General features: G+C 37.8%; 1 protein-coding gene across 5 annotated transcripts in view; it reads right to left on the bottom strand.

Annotated features, from left to right (window-relative positions):
* Positions 1–313: 313 nt before the first annotated feature.
* Positions 314–20,006, bottom strand: part of LOC123511544 (ankyrin-1-like) — a 23,848-nt gene continuing 4,155 nt past the window's right edge. For 3 of the 5 annotated variants that reach the window (XM_045267543.1, XM_045267541.1, XM_045267540.1), the window contains 15 exons: positions 16,647–16,761; positions 16,208–16,372; positions 15,518–15,627; positions 15,123–15,301; positions 14,617–14,781; positions 14,319–14,438; positions 13,921–14,020; positions 13,175–13,286; positions 12,751–12,904; positions 11,629–11,778; positions 10,729–10,898; positions 9,242–9,396; positions 8,948–9,087; positions 8,639–8,732; positions 5,625–6,034 (listed from right to left, as the gene is read on the bottom strand). In XM_045267543.1, coding sequence (XP_045123478.1) covers positions 8,989–9,087; positions 9,242–9,396; positions 10,729–10,898; positions 11,629–11,778; positions 12,751–12,904; positions 13,175–13,286; positions 13,921–14,020; positions 14,319–14,438; positions 14,617–14,781; positions 15,123–15,301; positions 15,518–15,627; positions 16,208–16,372; positions 16,647–16,761 — 1,794 coding nt within the window. In that variant the 3' untranslated portion in view covers positions 5,625–6,034; positions 8,639–8,732; positions 8,948–8,988. Of the gene's footprint in view, positions 853–1,708; positions 1,876–5,624; positions 6,035–8,638; positions 8,733–8,947; positions 9,088–9,241; positions 9,397–10,728; positions 10,899–11,628; positions 11,779–12,750; positions 12,905–13,174; positions 13,287–13,920; positions 14,021–14,318; positions 14,439–14,616; positions 14,782–15,122; positions 15,302–15,517; positions 15,628–16,207; positions 16,373–16,646; positions 16,762–20,006 lie in introns of those variants that run through there. The other 2 variants (XM_045267542.1, XM_045267544.1) reach the window with 2 other exon arrangements.

Raw genomic sequence — 20,006 nt, 5'->3', positions numbered from 1 at the left:
TGAGGGGATTTTTTGGCATTTACTGGTTTTATTATTATTATTATTATTGGGGCTTTTCAGTTTTTAAGATGGTTTCTTATATATTTTGGGGATTTTTTAAATTTCTTATAGTTCGGGTACTTTTTTTCAGTTTAATTTTGGGCCTTTCAGATTTCTGTATTTTTTGGTTTTAACAAATTGAATTTTTTTGGCAACTTTCTAGTGAGGTTTTCGGAATGTACTCGAGGTTAGATACTCGAAAGCTAATGCTCCATGGTCAATTAGTTGAAGTATTCTTTATAAAAATTATCTAGGAAGTACAAGAAAATCTATATTGGTTCTTCCTGACAATTTATTCACCGACACCAGTCATACAGATACGTTTACAGGACAAATACAGATTGGCAGCACGTATTAGATTAGATAGATAAATGGTAAAATATTACAAGTGAAAGTGGAAGGTTAAAAAATAAACAAGATAGATAAATTTACAAGTATTCTTTATGCCAAACATGGACAGTAAATGTGGAAGACAAAACTTCCAGCCTCGCTCTGTGGATGGCAGGACAGTGGTGAGTAAACCTGTCCGTCCTCCATTCTTGCCTGGCAACACGTAGTTCTTGATGTCATCAGTTGAACTCAACAAAATAACAGATTAGATGGCATCTAACACCAAGGTGCCACACGAGGCATTTTCCTGCTGAAGGACGGGAACTTTGCAGGGACGCGTTGGTTTGGACAAGCGTTTCCAGCAGCAGGATGGAGGAGTGTTGGCAGGATAAGTTGGTTTGGACAAGAACCAGTTTCCAGCAGCAGGACGGGGATTGTTCGCAGGATGCGCTTGTTTGGTTCTCCCTTCAGTAGTGGCAGCACCTGTGACAAAAAAGGTAGTTTAATTATCAAGAACACAGTTTGTCTTCAAATCTACTGTGCTTTACACGAGGGTATTTAGAGTCCTGTAGTCAAGGATCGCGGGACACTCCAAAGAACATGAGTGCAATCTCGTACGTGTTTAGTCTATTCCATTTCCTTAACATTACTTAACACTAATGATATAGTTAGTTACCTACCCAAACTTTTTTAACTTTCAACCATTATTTTCTATTTCAAACCTCCACCCATTACTTAAATCTTGGTTTTGCTCGCATCACCATCGTTACATTACGCTAAGTAAGAAATTAAAAGCAACAAATTTTAATTAAGAACACCTAGCGCTAATCGCCATTGTTAGGCTATACCTTCACTACGGTTCTGCGAGCAGCCATATCAGCCGTATCATACACAGCCAAGTGCTTCGAAGCTTTGATTGGTCGGAGTGATACAACCCATAAAGAACGACCGGCCACTCGCACCACTTCCCTAACACTCGCACCACTTACCTAACATTAAGTCGTCTTTCAAACAATTTTTTTTTCCCCATCTATTACGAATTTAGAATACGAAGAGAAAATTCGCTTACGCCACCCTTTATACATTACTACCTTTATCATTACAACCCATCAGGTTTCTTTACCTACGACTAATGCAAACATCAGCTAGCTTCCTTCAAACATCAGCTTCCTTCCTTTCCCCAAGAAGCAACTTTTATCTCAAGTCACTCCTTAAGCAGACTAAGGCCTATTCTATAACATAAGGAGTAGAATCCCACACCATCACATTTCTGGCGTCAAACAACTTGCTAACCGTTCTATGTAATCCCGATGTACACAGACCAACACCCTCGCCTCACCTACACACGGCAGCGTCACGTCACTTTGCGCCTCACTCGGATCAGCCGCTCATCACAACGATCAGTCCGTCCTTCGCTCTGTGGCGCTGGCTTGTCACAACTCCGGCCCCGGTAAAGGTTGCATGTTAGTCTCAGCAGGTGGCAGCCGCGTCACCAACATAACGGTTCTAGTGGACAAAAAATATTAGGCGTCACCAACGGTTCTAGTGAAACAAAGTGAACGTATAGATAGATAAAGAAAGAAACGGCAAAACCACGTGTATCAACATCCCAAATAAACGAAGCCGCTCAACACGACGAACACTTAAGCTATATATATCGCTCCAAGAGCAAGAGCTTGAGATAAACCACCTTGCTCAATACACATGTAGGCATTGTCAGGGATACAGCTACACTAAGGTGACCAACAGCTGCGGTCACCATGGCTGTTACGAGGAGCCCATCCATGAAACCCTGATAACGTTATTACATTAACGTAGGACAACTCGCACATACGGATTAATGCCGGGCTACTGAACTTTACACCGATATTAGGCATTTAAGGCAACAAGAATCAAGTTCATGGTCGTTCAGGCAACACTCCCTACCCTCAAAAACACAGCATGGGGTTCTCAAACCACCGCATTGAAGAGTTAATTTATCGGTTCTCCGCTTCACGCTAACTTTACCGCCACTGTACTATCAAACACATCTGCCAGACTAACAACGAACACTGGACACCAACATTTAACACGAGTGAGAACACAACTTACCTGTGCGCAGGCTGAGGCGAAAATCATCGCTTGGCTCGTAACTGCTTTACACTTCACCTCCTCCTCCTCCTCCTTTTCTTTACAGATGAAACTTTGTGACTACGTAGTAAGGGTAAGCATCCTTCTATAAGTATTGTTAACTATTTTAGGCCGCGTGGGTCTCGAACCTTCCTACGTGACGCTTTGTTGTATCTTGGCAGTGTTTAGGGAAATAAAAACTTTATTTACATAAAAAAAACTAATTAAACAAATAATGCAGACACAAGGCATCTTAATAAACATTTGCTGAAAAAACGAAATAAAAAAAAAAAAAATTCATAGCTCCAAAAATCAAGTACACAATCTGAAAACGGAACATATTTCGATATTTTGAAACAAGTGTGACACTGAAGTGAACACACACTCTGCACCAACTCACTATATATATCGTGTATCATGTATCATGTGCACTGTTTTTTTTTATATATATATATATATATATATATATATATATATATATATATATATATATATATATATATATATATATATATATATATATAATTTATTTAGTTATGTATTTACACACACACACACACACACACACACACACACACACACACACATATATATATATATATATATATATATATATATATATATATATATATATATATATATATATATATATATATATATATATATTTATTTATTTATTTATTTATTTACACACACACACACACACACCTATCTATCTATCTATCTATCTATCTATCTATCTATCTATCTATCTATATATATATATATATATATATATATATATATATATATATATATATATATATATATATATATATATATATTGATACTCCTTAATTCCAGCAACCAAACCAATTATTTCTCAATATTTCCATGAACTAAACATGAAAAAAGCAGGCGTGACACACATGTATAATATTTCTAGCTCTCAAACTACTGAAAGGAAGAAGAGATTGTTTGAATGAAAGGTTTGAACAGCTTGTTTCAGCGAGGCGAGGCGAGGCGGAGAACGACACTTGCCACGATCGTTAACACAAGTTCATGAAAGAATTCCATGGTGTACTTCTATAGAATTATTTTCTGGGCAGGTAACTGGATAGCTCTCATCTTAGAAATAGTTTAATGAGTGATCGCATGCAAGTTACAGGGTGATCATACAATGCCATTCTCTCTCTCTCTCTCTCTCTCTCTCTCTCTCTGTAAAATTTATTTGAATTCCTTCTCACGTAGGAACCTCAAAAATATGCACTTTTTTTTCTATTTCTTCCTCCTCCTTGCGCATCCACGAGAATAAATAATAATACGAAGTAACCACACAAACAAACAGCAAAAAGAATAAACCGAAAAAAAAAAAAAAAAAAAAAAAACGCTTCATATGTGACTGATACGTGTTTGATTCTATTGACCGTGGCGTGACATGGCGCACGGAGGAGCCTTCAAAGCACACACATACACATACTATGTACAGTAATATTACAAACTTCCTTCAACCTTTTCTCCGACCTAGCACGTTACTGATAAATTGGGCACTGTTCATCTCTCTCTCTCTCTCTCTCTCTCGAAAGTGAAATGTGTAAATAAGGAAAAAGGAAAATAATAAACAATCCTAAAGATAAAGAAAAACAAGAACAAGAGCAAGAAAAGGAAAAGAAAAAGAACAAAGAAATACCAACAGAAAATACTTCAAACAAAACACAAATAAACCAAACCACAAGATAACAAAAGTTGTAGTAGTAGTAGTAGTAGTAGTAGTAGTAGTAGCAGCAGCAGCAGCAGCCGCCTCCCCCTATACAGAGCCGTTCTTTCACATAATATACCTATTATGAGTCAAAATTCTATCATTTCCTACTAACATTAAAGAAGTGTACACCATTTTTAAATTCCTTATTCATCGCATTACATTATTTCCAGTTAGGAGTAAAGTATCTTCCCGGAGCCATCAAAGACAGGACATGACAACTGTGAACTGTCACCTTTTGTACTCGCAGTGATGACCACTGGGTGGGTGGAGGCAGAGGGAAGTGGTTAGGCTGAAAGCATTGTACTGCCCTACACTGGTTGCTTCCTTTGCCAATACCCATGCTTGACTAATCCTCAATCCCATAACATTACATGCAGGTAAGGACTGGAATGTATTCATCTATACTGATGTTGAAGTGAGGGATACTCATGTGAAAGGTGAGGAGTCCCAATTATCTGCTTTTGTAGCTGTAGAGATGTTGAGCGTAATTTTAATGGTTTTTAAGGAAGTCTTTTTTGTTCATGGGCTCATCCTCGATATCTTTTTCAGTGTTATTGTATGTGTTCATCAGTGTTCTGATGAATGATGGTCCTCTTCACCCTTATTTTGATGGGAGGCAATAGCTGGAACTTTCCAGCTTTCACCAAGTCCCAAATGGTAGAGTAGAAAATCTTGTCAGCATCATCAGTTCTGATAAGTACAAAGTAAGCATCTGGTGTTACGATGATTCAGGTTGCATAGATCAGTTGTTCAGATAGTGTTCTCAGTAGTAGTTGCTTAGCTGTCCTTGAAGGGAATGGGTATTTTATTTTTACCCCAGGCATTGCTTCAACATATGCCTAAAACACAGAAACAAACACAAACAGAAATCAAACTTTCCTACAAGGGGACCAGAGTCCTGTCATTTCTCTTAACAATATCACACATCATTCTTGGTGTTTCAGTAAACTATCACTACTAAGATATTACTGATAATTTTCCTCCTTCAGTTTTGGCCTTAGATCCTGGGCTATATGAAGTGCATGGCTATGCTACCTCATTATCTTTGTTTATACCAGAACAGCATACTTGTCTGAAATTAAGTATCTTCTTTGAAGTTTCTTCTCATCTTGTGACAACTCTCATTACATACTACAAATGCCCTTCATAAAATGTTTCCAAATAGCCAAGTCATCCACTTGTTTATAAATTTATAACCAATATGACAGTTGGTAACTGTTGACAATTGTATTTCTCATGTAGTGTAAGTATTGCTTACTCAATATTTTTTTTATGATATTTTAGTGCAGTGTATCATTTTGTGTTTCTTCCTCTCCTCGTGTTTTACTAACAAAAGTGACTGGTGACCACTGTGAAAGGCCACAAGTCATTCATTATACAATTGTGATTAATTCATATTTCAGTAACTGATTTATTATTTATTCATTTTCTACTTCGCATAAGACCCAAATCCTTTATAACTCTTGGAGTTCTCTGTGAGCATCTACATGTCACCATAGAGTTCTTCTGCCCTGTTATTGTAAACATAAGAACCTGAGGAACATTAATTTTGGTAAGCAATGGGCATAATAAAATATGCTGAGCATTTTTATTTAAGTATGGTAAGTAACAATGAGCATAAGAAAATATTCTGAGAATTTTTAAGAGAATGATAAGTATTTTCATTTACTTTTCCTTCATGATGGACCCAAAGGTTTGTTGCAGGAAAGCATAGGAAGTGGTGCAGGAGCAGCAAATCCCCATACTTTGAGGAATGCTGAGCCAGTCACTGCTTGCCTCATCACCAACACTGCACACACTTTCACAGGTGGATCACTGAGGAAAAGAGAGATGCATATCAATAAGCGAGATTTTAAATTATATTGTTTTTAATTAGTAACATTGAAATGGTAAACACTGACATCATTCAAGGACTAAATTCCAGAAGGACCTAAAGAACACAATGACAAAACCCTATGGCTCTCAACCTAAAATACTCAATTTACATGTCTTGGATACATTCTCCGTTTCACTAGTGTTAAGCTGCAGGGACGGGTGAAGATTTCCCTTGACACACACACACACACACACACACACACACACACACACACACACACACACACACACACACTCTCTCTCTCTCTCTCTCTGAGACGGTGCAAGAGAAGTATAACTTATTTTTGGAAATATACAAAACAGGAGTCAGGGAATATGTCCCGAAATATAGACCTAAAGAAAAAGGAAAGAAAGATTGGTTTAATGCAAGGTGTGCTAGGGCAAAGGAGAAAAGAGATGGAGCATGGAAAAGGTGGAGGAGAAATAGAAATCCAGCAAATAAGGAAAACTTCAAGGCAGTGAGAAATGAATATGTTAAGGTGAGGAAGGAAGAGGAAAAGAACTTGAAAAGGACATTGTCGAAAAATGTAAGGAGCAACCAAAATTGTTCTATAGATTCATAAATGGAAAAATTAGGCAAAAGAAACAATAGAAAGGTTAAAAGGAGAGAACGGGATGGTGGAAGACCCAAAAGTATGGCAGAACTATTAAATAATAAATTCCAGGAGGTCTTTACTAAGGAATCCAAATTTGAGAGGCCACAGGGTAATAGAGACAATCTATATGAAAGAGATTAAAGTAACCAAGCTTGAAATAAAAGAGTTAATGAAGGAACTGGATGAAGAGAAGGCAATGGGACCAGATGAAGTCTCAGGCAGAATACTGAAAGAATGTAGGGAAGAACTAGCAAGTCCTATATACAACATCATAAAATGCTCAATAGAAAATGGAACAGTACCAGTAGAATGGAAAAGAGCTGAGGTGGTTCCCATATATAAGAGCGGAAGGAAGGAAGAACCTTTAAATTACAGACCGGTATCACTAACTAGTGTAATATGCAAGATGTGTGAAAGAATAATAAAGAAACAATGGATCGAGTTCCTTGAAGACAACAAATTAATATCAAATAGCCAATTTGGTTTTAGAAAAGACGGTCTTGTGTAACTAATTTATTGAGTTTCTATTCTAGAATAGTTGATAGAGTACAAGAGAGAGAGGATGGGTTGACTGTATTTATTTGGATTTAAAAAAGGCGTTTGACAAAGTGCCACATGCAAGATTACTATGGAAGTTAGAGGAGAAGGGTGGCTTAAAAGGAAGCACATTGAGATGGATAGAAAATTATTTGAGGGGGAGAGAAATAAGGACAGTAGTTAAAGATATGAAGTCCAAGTGGAGAGCAGTAGAAAGCGGAGTGCCACAGGGGTCAGTATTGGCACCAATACTTTTCCTCATTTATATTAACGACATGCCAGAAGGAGTGAACAGCTACATAAATCTGTTTGCAGATGATACGAAACTGTGCAGAGTTATAAAGCAAAAGGAGGATTGTGAAATACTGCAAGAAGACCTAAATAAGATCTGGGAATGGAGTAAAAAGTGGGAAATGGAATTCAATGTGAACAAAAGCCATGTCATGGAAATGGGAAAGAGTGAAAGACGACCTGTGGGAATCTATAAGATGGGAGATGGAGTAGAACTGGAGAAAGTAAAAAGGAAAAGGACTTAGGAGTGACGATGGAAGAAAACAATCAACCAGTAAGCCATATTGATAGAATTTTTAGAGAAACATATAATTTGCTAAGGAATATTGGAGTAGCATTTCACTACATGGACAAAGAAATGATGAAGAAATTGATAAGTACTATAATAAGACCCAGATTGGAATATGCAGTAGTAGTGTGGACCCCTCATAAAAAGAAACACATAAGGAAATTGGAGAGGCTACAAAAAATGGCTACAAGAATGGTTCCAGAATTTGAAGGGATGACATATGAGGAGAGACTAAAGGCTATGGATCTACCAACCCTGGAAAAAAGGGAGAGAGGAGACCTGATACAAGTTTATAAATTGATCAACGGAATGGACCAAGTGGATAATGAGAAACCGATCCTGAGAGAAGAATATGACATCTGAAGCACAAGATCGCATAGTAAAAAGCTGAGAAAAGGAAGATGTCTGAGAGATATTAAAAAATATAGTTTCCCGCAGAGATGTATTGAGACGTGGAACAGTTTAAATGAAGTAGTGTCTGCAACGAGTGTGCATACTTTTAAAGTAAGATTGGATAAGTGTAGATATGGAGACAGGACCACACGAGCATAAAGCCCAGGCCCTGTAAAACTACAACTAGGTAAATACATCTAGGTAAATACACACACACACACACACACACACACACACACACACACACACACACACACACACACACACACACACACACACACACACACACACACTCACTCACTCACTCACTCACTCACTCTTTGTCTCACTCTCATGGGTGTGTGGGTGGGTTTTGTGTGCATGCATGCATATGTGTGTGTTATCTTTATTCTTAGCATTTCTCTTCAGAGAAATTAAATTTCCAGTCTTTATATCTACATTTTTACAGGGACGAGTCCTGGTGGAAGGCATTGCATTGTGGGTGCTGCCTCAGTGGGCTGCTGGGAAATTTAGAAGGTCCAAAGTAGAAGTTCTGGAAGGAATCAAAAAGAAAAATTAGAAGGTAAGTTTTTCTAAGTTCTGAAAGGAATCATAGGATGACTCCAGACAAGTATTGTGCAGCTATGTGACAGGTCTGGGAATGTGGTTTTCACATACTCCCACATTAGTGCCTTCCATAATCATCTTTGAAAGTAGTCACTATTATTAATCATCTAGATTTCTCAAAAGTAGCTGTGAAACTTTTACCTTTTACATGCCCTGTTCTTCTAATCTCTTGACAGTAGTGTTTAGAGTTCTTCATCACTACTACTCTGTGATGACTTCGTAGTTACATAAAGGTGCCTGGAGCTGACTGGAGGAGTAAGTTGTAATGTGATTGTCTTCACCTGCAAATTAAGAAAAACTGATGTCAGTCAAAGAAACCCTGTCACTACAAAATCCAGTCAATTATGAAAATGTTACTGAATTTTAGCCTTCTAAAATAAATTTCTAAGAACCACAATATCTAAAACTACATAATACAAATACTATATAACATACCCATCTGAAATGCAGCAAATCAAGAATGGGATCTGGCATCATTGTGTGTGTATGTAGCTTTTTCAAGGAGTCCTGCAGGTTCTCCCAACCTCTCTCCTCACCCAGTACACAGCGCACCTTCAGCACACACAACTGCTGGAGACTTTTTGGAGTTGCTGCAAATATCAAAAGATTGGTAGCATGTCTGGCTTCATTGGCTTTTATTTTATCTCTGCATTCTTTTCCAGTTTTGAAATTAGCAGGTTTAAGATCCCATCTCTCTGCCTTTGCCCTTGCATTCTTCCTCTATTAAAAAATTTAACCCTTTCACCACAATATACATAAATTAACAGCACTACAAGTAATATATGAATATGATTCATAATCTCTACAAGCATCTACAAAAAAAAATATTAATAAGATTTGATCTTGCAATTTTTTTAATGAGTGAAGCTCTGAAGCTGGGAAACCCTCGGGCCCCAACACCCTGCTAGATACTGCCTCGAAGGCAAGAGGAGTGCTGTCTTTGATGCTGCCAGATACTGCCTTGAAGGCAGGAAAAAGTGGATTGATAGGTATGATGGGAGTGTACTAGAGACATGTGGCTTACTGGGCTATTTAATCATTTATGGAGGAAACCTTCACGAGCAATATAAAATTACAGGCATGAAACAGCTGCTTACATTTTCAATGTCAGTTGAGGATTAATCATGTGGTGTGTTCCCCAGGCTACCCATTGTTGATTGGCCTTTGTCAAAGAGGATAAGCATCTCATCACCAAGTGATATGGATGACAAGGCATTTGACACAGGATTGTTAAAAACTGCATAACACTTCTCCCTTTGATGGCTGCTCTCCAGCTCAGGTGTTGCATGACCGCCCTACACATTACTAACCCAGTGCGAGTACAGTACCAACTGCTGAACAAGATGGGTGTCATTATTGGCACGGAGAGATAAGGGACTACCATGTGAAGCTTCGCAGAGAAACTATTGCTTTCTCCATCCATGCCTAGAACAGTTCACATGTGCTAAGTTTGCCTCTACCTCAGCTGCTGATTACAATAGGCCATGAGGCAGGCATAATGAGATGAAGGTACAGTTCTCACTATCATACTGATGCACCACACAACCAATCTGACACCTGGATCATCTTGTATTAAGACAGGCCCAGGAGTTCAGGAGGAGGATGTGACTAATGAAGCTCTGAGGCAGGCAAGGCCTCGAGCCAGACATATTGATTGATGTAGGGAACGCAGTCCACATCCCAGAAGAAACTTTGCTGACTATTGCACCAGCAAGACTTCTGTCTCCACTCTATATTTACTTGTACTGTATACAAATAAAGCTTGTAAGAGAGATACGGCTTACTAACCCTTATAATTTCTAGCCAGTATAATGTTTGAAAGTGGCCATACTTTAATAAAAGACTTCTCAGAGTGGCTAATAATCACAGATGAGCCTAATAACAATGAAAGATGAAAAAAATACAAATCAACAAACACTTACCAATGAGTGTCTCCAGCTTCTGCCAAGCTTGTGTGAGGTTTTCATCTGACACATTCCAGTCCGTGTTGAAAATCTCGATGGTACCAATAGACAACTGTGGGATGAACAGGTTTGTAGTGCGTATCCAGGACACCACCAGCCAGGGAAATGTTTTGTAAGCCTTGTATAATCTGTAATGTAATTATAAATGTATAACACACTAGCCTGGTATTGCTAAGGTCAGCAGATCAATTCTCACTCAGATTCATAAGTTTAAGCTGTTTACTGGGAAGTTACTGCTGTGGTTGGAGCACCACAGTTTTGGGTTCACCTGGCTGGAGAGCATCAGATGTGATGGATACTAGAACTAAAACTAATAAAATTTAACTTCAAGTTTTATAATACAAATCACATTTAGTTCTGCATCCAAAAATTTTCCAGATTCTTTTTCTATGCAAATGTAACTGTCTGACATTTTAAATAAAAAAAAAAAGTAATATTCCCAAGGGACAGTGAAAGCTTTGAAGGCTTAATTAACAATCTTGAAATAAGGTTATAAAAATAGCAGTGAGGATAAATGGATAAAACTACAATCCATTTCAGCCCCAAAAAAGTATAATTTTTCAAAAGTATCTTATAAATAAATAATTGGATCAATGTAGCATTGGCATAGTTTACTTGACACAAAAGAGAGGAAAGTCAAAGCTGGTGATGGACATGAAGTCTTTAAGAATAGTTTAAATTGACAGGGAAGAATCAAGATGTACTCCACTCTGGAAGTCAGACAATGAAGAAAAGAAACAAGAGGCAATGAAAAATAAAATAAGTGTACAGTACAGCTAAGCAGTTAAAATTCCTAAAATTTTCCCAAAACAAGAGAAAAACAAAATAAGCCAGTGTAAGGAGAGTTTGCATGCTCACGGCAGATCCTGATAGTGATGAAGGAGGCCATGAAGGATTCTGGGGGTGTAGACACGATGAGCAGGAACTCCATGTTGCAGCAACCGGAAGAAGCCAACCACATTGAAGAGTGAGGACACATTGAGGGCAGCAGGAAGCAGGTCCTTCTCCCTAACAAGGCAATAAATTTCTGATTACCATCACCATCACCAGTACTATCACACCATCACCACAAAAAAACAAACCTATCTTCTCTTCCTAGCTACTTGTTTACTGTGTACATCACTGAGATGAAGATAATCAGGTGATGTGCAAACAATGATGTTGCTTACAATTCTTAGTGTGAAAATTCTTATTCTTAGTTTGGATCCAAATTTGTTCCCAGCCTAATGTTCCTTTAATCTTACAATCCCTGTACAGTGCTACAATACCTGCAGGCAAGATAAGGATTTCTATTTCATGTTGCAATTTTCAAGCACCACAAAGTGAATACACACCAAAAGCCTGAAGCAGATGACAGAGTTCTGGTAATGAGTCTCATTACAGCCTCTTCCTAGATATTAGAACTTGTGTACACCAACTTAAATGACAGAACAGAAAATTAACACTGCAGGCCATTCCACTGCTAATTTCCTACTTTTAGAACTTTAACTTTCATTAAACACACATAGCTATGACTCTCTCCCCAGATGACAGAATATTGAAAAAATCATTATGAAATCTTCACAAGTAACACCATACACCATAAATCTAACAATGTACTTAAATTCACACGAACTATTCAACTTCACATACACTCTTCACATGGTCACATATTATGCAATTAATTTGTTATTCTTTTGTTTCTCAAAATATATAGACCTGAAACATCACAAACAACAGTGTCCTCCAGTAAATCTGACATGTAATATTCAACACAGATTCTTGTGCCTTCATTCTTTTACATTATACATTACCTATAACTTGATGCAAAAAATAAAGGTTTATAACTAATAAACCTTTCCAGATCTGTACAATATTGACAATACAGCAACAACCTGACTCATTGCAATACAATCCTTCAACAATTACAAAAATGATTGAGGTTGAGAAGGAAGGGAGTAAAAAGGAAGCCAAATAAAAAAAATTCAACAGTAATAATACCTTGTTTTGTACATAATGTCAACCCCTCGGTCCAGCAGGTACTGAAGGATCTCCTGGCCCAGACCACCTGCTTCATAGGTCCCCGGGTGGCGGTTCTTTAGTGCTGCCACCAGGGGAGGGAGCACACCAGGCTTGAGAGCATTGATGCAGCTGCCTTGAGTACAAATTGAAGGAGCCAAAATAAGGGAGGTGTGAACGGGTCAGAAGGGAAATGATGCTGATAATTAAATACATGCACTATTGAGAAAACTAACCTCAAATAAGGCTGAGTGATGAAAATTAAAAACTGGGCATGTCAGCTTTTTTTATGTGAAGATGAACACTGTCAGATCTAAGAAAAAACCATGATGAAAGCTTAACTAGATAATGTGTTCATACATAAACTTAAGCTACAGATTTTCATAAATGGCACTGCAACACACACCTTTGTCAATCATGTACTTTGCTGCATCAACAACTTCTCGGGTAAGAGATTGGAAGAGGAGAAATCCCAATGGAGTGTCAAGGGACGTGTTGATTTCCACAATAAGAGGCACCTGGAATGCATAACAAGATGAAAAAACCTACACTATGGAGAAAATGGCAGTCCTAGCACTGTACTATGCATCTCCTGAATGCTTCATACACTGCAGTAATACAAACACAAGGTAATGCACTACACTGCATTATTTTAGATGTCCACCTTCCAAGCAAAATAAGAACATTTCTTTTAACAATGATCACTTCATTTGGTTAGAATGAACATAGGATCAGGAGTGCCAATTGCAGCACAATATAATTCCTATATTTAGTACCACAGGCTACCTATAAACCATAGTCTCCTCCTTTACAGATCATTTCAGCCAACAAAACTTCATTAGGTAGATCTTTATAATAATCTGGAAATTCAGCTGGTTTATTGCCAACGAGAAAACATTTTATCTAGCCCATTTTCAATAGATCCTAGAAAGTAATTTACTTTGTGACAAGTAGCCCAAAAAAACAGACATCCACCTACTCCAACAAATAAGAAGTGACTGGCTTGCCAAGACTTCTTGCTTCACTGAAACTCGCTCATACTAGTATTTGATGCAGTTAGTCTATGATGAGGAGACACTTAACATTATTGTAGTTCACCAGCCAATCACCCATCAACCTTCAATGACTAGTACTAAATCCAGCATTACTAACCACACAACTCTCATCACAATCAATAATGGCACTATCCATTTCTTGGAGGAACTCATCAGGATGAAGATGATCATCTATCAGAATGCGAAGGCCCTTGTATCTGTGGAGAGGAAATGTGCTCTTCAGGTGGTAATAATGGTCTTCTGGTGCCATCCAACAACTAGAGTGCTTTCTTCCATCTACATTGACCACTGCAAGAAATGGTCATTGTAGAAATTCCTAAAACACTCCCTCCTATGTATAGCTGTTCTTGTAGCTGACAAGTTGCTACTGAAATACAGTTCCCAGCAGATTATCAGGCACACTCATGATCACTAAAAAAAATTGACCATTTCATAAAAAAAAATAAATAAACAGAAAATAGTAAAAAGATTTCAGAGCAGCAGATGTCTCCTCACCTCTTCCACTGGATGGCCAAATGGAAGACGCTGTATCCTTGCCGAGGAATTTTGGGACGGTGTGTGAGACTCAAGATCTTCTTAAGGACAGACGTATCTTCTTCCTCATCTTTAAATGTGCTTCAAATGTAAATACAAAAATAAATAGATAAACAAATAAACAAAAATTATAAGACTTTCCATAAAATTTCATAAAACCTGTTTCTATAAAATTTCATAAAACCATAAAAAAATTTATTTTCAAAATATCTTGCATGTCCATGAATTCACTGGTGATACATAGGAGAGGAGGGGAAACCTTTCAGATGATGAACCACCACAAAACTGAATGGCAAAATGAAGCGCCAGTACGTTATCCAACTTCACAACATTAACATCCGCTCCTTCATCCAGCAGCCGCTCCACCCCCCAGTCCCAGCAATTCTGCACTGCTAACATCAGGGGTGTTGTACCATCATTCATCCTGCAAGGGCAGAACAATTCATCAAGGAACTATATTCATGATTTCTCTGAAAGGCTCTAAGCAAGCTTTTATGTCAGCCTTGTTCATCTACTGGAAGCTCTACATGCAGCATGGACAGAACATGCATGTCATTACAGCAGTCACTCTCAGGGAGTACATATACATGATATTAGAATGCAATCTTAATGAAGTCTACCATTACACGTGATAGTCACCGGAGAAAAAAAAATCTAACAAAAGGCGAAAGCCTCACCATAGCAATAAAGTCACACTTCTAACTATGAAACAATATTTAACCACCTTTCTTACTTCTTACTTTCAATCTTAAAACTATAACCTACCGTGCATCAAAATCACAATTGTAGGAGAGGAAGAGGTCCAGCATGTTCCTGTAGACACCCTCACAGTTTTGGCTGTAGTTGAAGCAGAGGCAGTGAAGGGCTGTGAGCTCACTTGTGTCATGGCTGTTATTGAGTGTTGCACCTTTTTCTAAGAGAATCTGTGCCACCTCCAAGGCTCCCTGAGGGTAACCAAAGATCTTAGGTTCCCTGCTCTTTGCATCCACATTTTATCATTTATAATTTACATATAAACTAAATTCTCTCTGAGAATAATTTTGTCAATTCTTTAATTTCAATCCAAATTTACTTAAAATCCTGTTATGAAATTCCTTAGGAGACATCACATGTAGAGAAAACACCCAAGGAACCCCCAGAAGATAACCAGGACTACTCACCACTTCTGCAGCAGAATGGAGAGCTGTTGCATTCTTGTAGGCAATTATGTTTGGGTCAGCACCACCATCAAGCAATGCCTTCACAATCTCCACACTATTGTTCTCTGTTGCTGTGGAAAATAAAAGAGCACACAAATATTAATGTTATTTGTATTAAAAGGATGCTAAAATTGTCTTTCTATCTATGAAAATGCTATTCTGATGCTTCTTATAATTGATGGTATAAACATGAAAAACACTAGAAATTACTTAGTAACATGATTTCTCTTTCCTCCAAGTCGTGCATCTCTGTGCACTGCAAGTAAATATTTTTGTAGATAAGGGACAAATTTACACTTTAAGAACTAACTGTGGCAAGGTTGAGATTAATGTTGAGCATCCCTTCTAAATTAAAGATATACAAAAAACAATATTCTGCTAGAAAAAGACTGCCATATGATGGGGTGTGGTCTAGCTGTATCTGAAACACCTAATTTTATCTGAGTTTGTTTTCACAACATTTAGGTAAATCTCCAATATCACCTTTACATGCATGAAGTCTTTGGTTCTTAGAGTCACCTAATTCCTTTCACAGTCTTGTTGCTGTTTGTCACATTTTATTTGATTCTCAATGTGAAGACAACTGTCAACATGGAAATTTAAATTTCAAGAAAGCATACAACTGTTTGGAGGTGTGAATAACCTACTGACCTGCATGTAATGGTACATTCCAACTGTCCCCTTTAGTCATATTGGGATCAGCCCCAGCACTCAGCAGCAGATCCACCACCTTCTTGTGGGACTCAGTCTTGCTAGAGCATGCCAAAAACAGAGGTGTCACACCACAATGAGATAAACTTTCAACTTCAATATCATCTGTAAAAGAACATAAGAAAGGCAACTTAAACTCTTCTCTATGAGTGAGGAAAGTTTGCAAAAGTGAAGCAACCAGTAACTTTAACTGGTTCAAAAGTTTTGAAACACTGAAGAGGCTACATGTCACTTTCCTGACTCAGTGGCAAATATCAATCATTCTGTTATCATTACATCAGAGGGGACAATGCCCTCTCGAAGTTCTAATTCTTTAAAAACAGCAGAAATATCATGTGAAGAATCAATAACAAGAAGCAAAGCAATGTGGTGTGTGTACCTGCAGTGAGTAGCTGGCGCACACCCTCCACATAGCCCTCGGATGCTGCAACGTGAAGAGGAGTCCACCCACGGTTGTCTCGTAAGTTAGTGGACTGGCCATTTTGTAACAGCTCCTTTCAGATTTTAATTAAGTGTTTAGAAAATTTTAACTTTCATAAATTTCATAAATATGGTATATGTATATGTACTACAAATGAACAAACTAATACTAATAATCATACACATCACATGTTTCCCAATTATGTGCATAAAAGAAGTTTTCATAAAAAGTTAATAAACATGCACAGTGAAAAAAGAGTAAAATAAAAAATAGATAAATGCAAAATACAAATGAAGATTTAATCAAGTAACACCACACTTGATTGCAGTAACTAGAAACTTGAAAACCATCTACGTAATCTGTGTGTGTAACTCAAAACATGGGGATAATGACAAATGAAGGCTAGAACCAGCTGAGACTTGAATCTTAAGGCAATGTGACAGGTTTTACTTAAGAGGTATATTTTATTTTATTTTTTATTTTTCATTTTTTTGGTCGGGGGGAGGGTGTCAGATTCTCATGAAATTTGGTGCGTTTATGTATTAGTTTTATTGAAATACGATAATTAGTTCCAGAGAAAAAATCTAATACACACTGAAAATGGTAATAAATAGCATTGGCATTCTTTGCTATTTCTTCAAAGGCTTTCAACCTACTACTTCCAAAATAAGTGTACATGATGTAAATGTATGCAGATTTTTTCCATCATGAAACATTTTGATTATCGTAATTTATATATGAAAAAATTAAAAGAAATATTGATGACAAAAACCACTTTTTTTTCCCAGAGGCATGCATACCCATAGTTTTTTCAAATGTCTTATAATGAAAAAATTTCCCGTTTCTTCTTTCCATTGATACCTTTTATATCTGAAATTACTCAAAAACTAACAGAGATATTGCACACAAAGTATCAATAACTTTAGTTCTGAGATATGAGCTGTTTTCTGTTGAGCAGTGCACATCATGATGTTTGTAGGCTCAATTGGGGCCGAAATAGCCACGCCATAGCCAAAAACGCGATAGCCGAATTGATCTTGGCAGGAAGGCGGTTTTGGCTAATGAACGCTCAGATATCCCACGACGTCATAGCTAGGCGCACGATAGCAGGCATCTGAGGTCGCGATAATGAAATTTTAGCAGCTTTTCATGGGTGTGTGATAGCAATAAAACGTGATAGCTGAAGTCGCGATAGCCGAGGGTTGACTGTATGCAGTACAATTTTACACATTTTGGGATGAGAAAGACAAAGATAAATCAGAGTTTATTATAATATTTAAGTGTAATTGGCATCTGGTCCCCTCCTGTATTACAGAATATTATTCACTCACATGTGAGGGTATCAGCGGGAGCTACCCACCGCTTTGTCGCCAGGTTCTAGAAGCCTCCTGCTTGGTAGTGTTGGGTTTCTTTCCTTGGTCATTGTTTCTTTGTTTTCTTTGATGGTGGAGTTGTGCTACTCATTTCTTGAATATTTAGTCCAGCAAGAGTGTTTTGAGAGGCACCACATCTTGTCATACAGGAAATTTGCATATCTGTTGAATTTCCCAGATGACAACGGAGGAATGCTTAGTCCTTGGGCAATTCTGTTCAATCCTGCACAGCTAAAGCCATTTATTAGGGCCTCATAAACAAGCTTGCAGTTCAGCTCAGTGAGGTGTGTCTCCTTCCCAGTATCATCTACCAAGTGACGTGGTGTTACTCGCATGTCACTGTCACCACATGTGGAACACGTGACAGTGATGGAAGCAGTTCAGCTCAGTGAGGTGTGTCTCCTTCCCAGTATCATCTACCAAGTGACGTGGTGTTACTCGCATATCACTGTCACCACATGTGGAACACGTGACAGTGATGGAGGCATCAAAACTGTTATTTGTTGCCTCCATTGTCTTGATACCCCAGCATTTGGTACATGTTCCTGATACCAGACTTTCAAGTTGTGACCGAGATAGAATGAATTTTTCCTCATCTTCACAAGGATGAGGAATCTTACTTTTCAAAAGATGAAAACGTGTATCCATCCTTGTTGTTTCTCATGACTCGGTTATTGCTTGTGATGGTAAAGTTGACTGCTGTGAGGTTGAGGGAACAAGCTGAGGTGGTGGTGGTGGTGGAGAGGACACGTGTGTGACCAGGGTCAGGTCATGAGTGGGTGGTGGCGGATGTTGCTGCGCCGAGCGACTGAGATCTTTGCCTTCTTTTTCCTTCCTACTCCTCTCATTCAGCTTCTTCATCCTTTCTCTCTGGTTGGTCTTCAGCTTTGATTGATGACTCATGACTTTCAATGTTCTAGGGTGCAGGGAAAGTGTGGAAAATCAAAAGATGATTATCTGCCTTGCAAGACGTCTGGCAAGACACTGCCCATGACTGCCGACCTCACAGACCCTCACAAGATACACACCCTCTCTCCTGCTCTGTCATGATGTTCCCACATGAAGGTCTATAATATAAATACACTTAAAATAGCAAAAACAAAAACAAAATTAAAAATTCTACAAAATCATAAGCAACGACAAGTCATGTTGCCTACCACCCGGTGGGGCATTTAAAGAGACCTTTAAAAGTGCATCAATAAAGGCTATTTAAACCTTATACCCTCTCATAACAGGAGGGAGTGGTTTCAAGATATGTAGATAAAAAAAAATGGGTAGCAAATATTAGAAAGTTTCCTTGAGTCCTTTTAGTGTTCAATCAAATTATTTTAACAAACATTCGGACATTTATATATCATTAGAAAGCTTAGGAGTTGTTCTTTGCTGTGGTATAATCATTACTGAATAAACATAACATATATGCAAGAAAAAAATTAAACAATGGTAAAAAAAAAAAATAGAGCAAGATAAATTTAGAAAGGTACTCTTTTATTTCCTTCATTTTTTGCAAAAACAACAACAAAGTTTATGAATCACATATCAATTAAAAAATAAGAAGTTTCCCTTTGATATACTGCATTCATTATGGAAAATAAAGCAGGAAAGTAAGCAAAATGTAATATAATGAAAATTCAACTTCTCGTGGTCAGAAACAAGAGTCGCCACATCTTCCTCATCTGACTCCATCAAGCCAGCACCACACACTCTTATATAAGCCAATAAGTTTTCCTTTGATATACTGTATTCATTATGGAAAATAAACCAGGGAAGTAAGCAAATTGTAATATAATAAAAATTCAATTTCTTCGCAGTCAAAAACAAGCATCAAAACATCCTCCTCAGCCGACTCCACCAAGCCAGCACTAAGCACTCTTATCTAAACCAATAACGAGATAAAAATAACAATTCCAATATTGTCATGCATCATAATATGTTTCCAAACTGC

The sequence above is a fragment of the Portunus trituberculatus genome, chromosome 31 (assembly GCF_017591435.1).
Source record: "Portunus trituberculatus isolate SZX2019 chromosome 31, ASM1759143v1, whole genome shotgun sequence".
NCBI lineage: Eukaryota > Metazoa > Arthropoda > Malacostraca > Decapoda > Portunidae > Portunus > Portunus trituberculatus.
The sequence above is the reverse complement of the archived record's forward strand: the minus strand, read 5'-3'. Positions and strand labels throughout refer to the sequence as shown.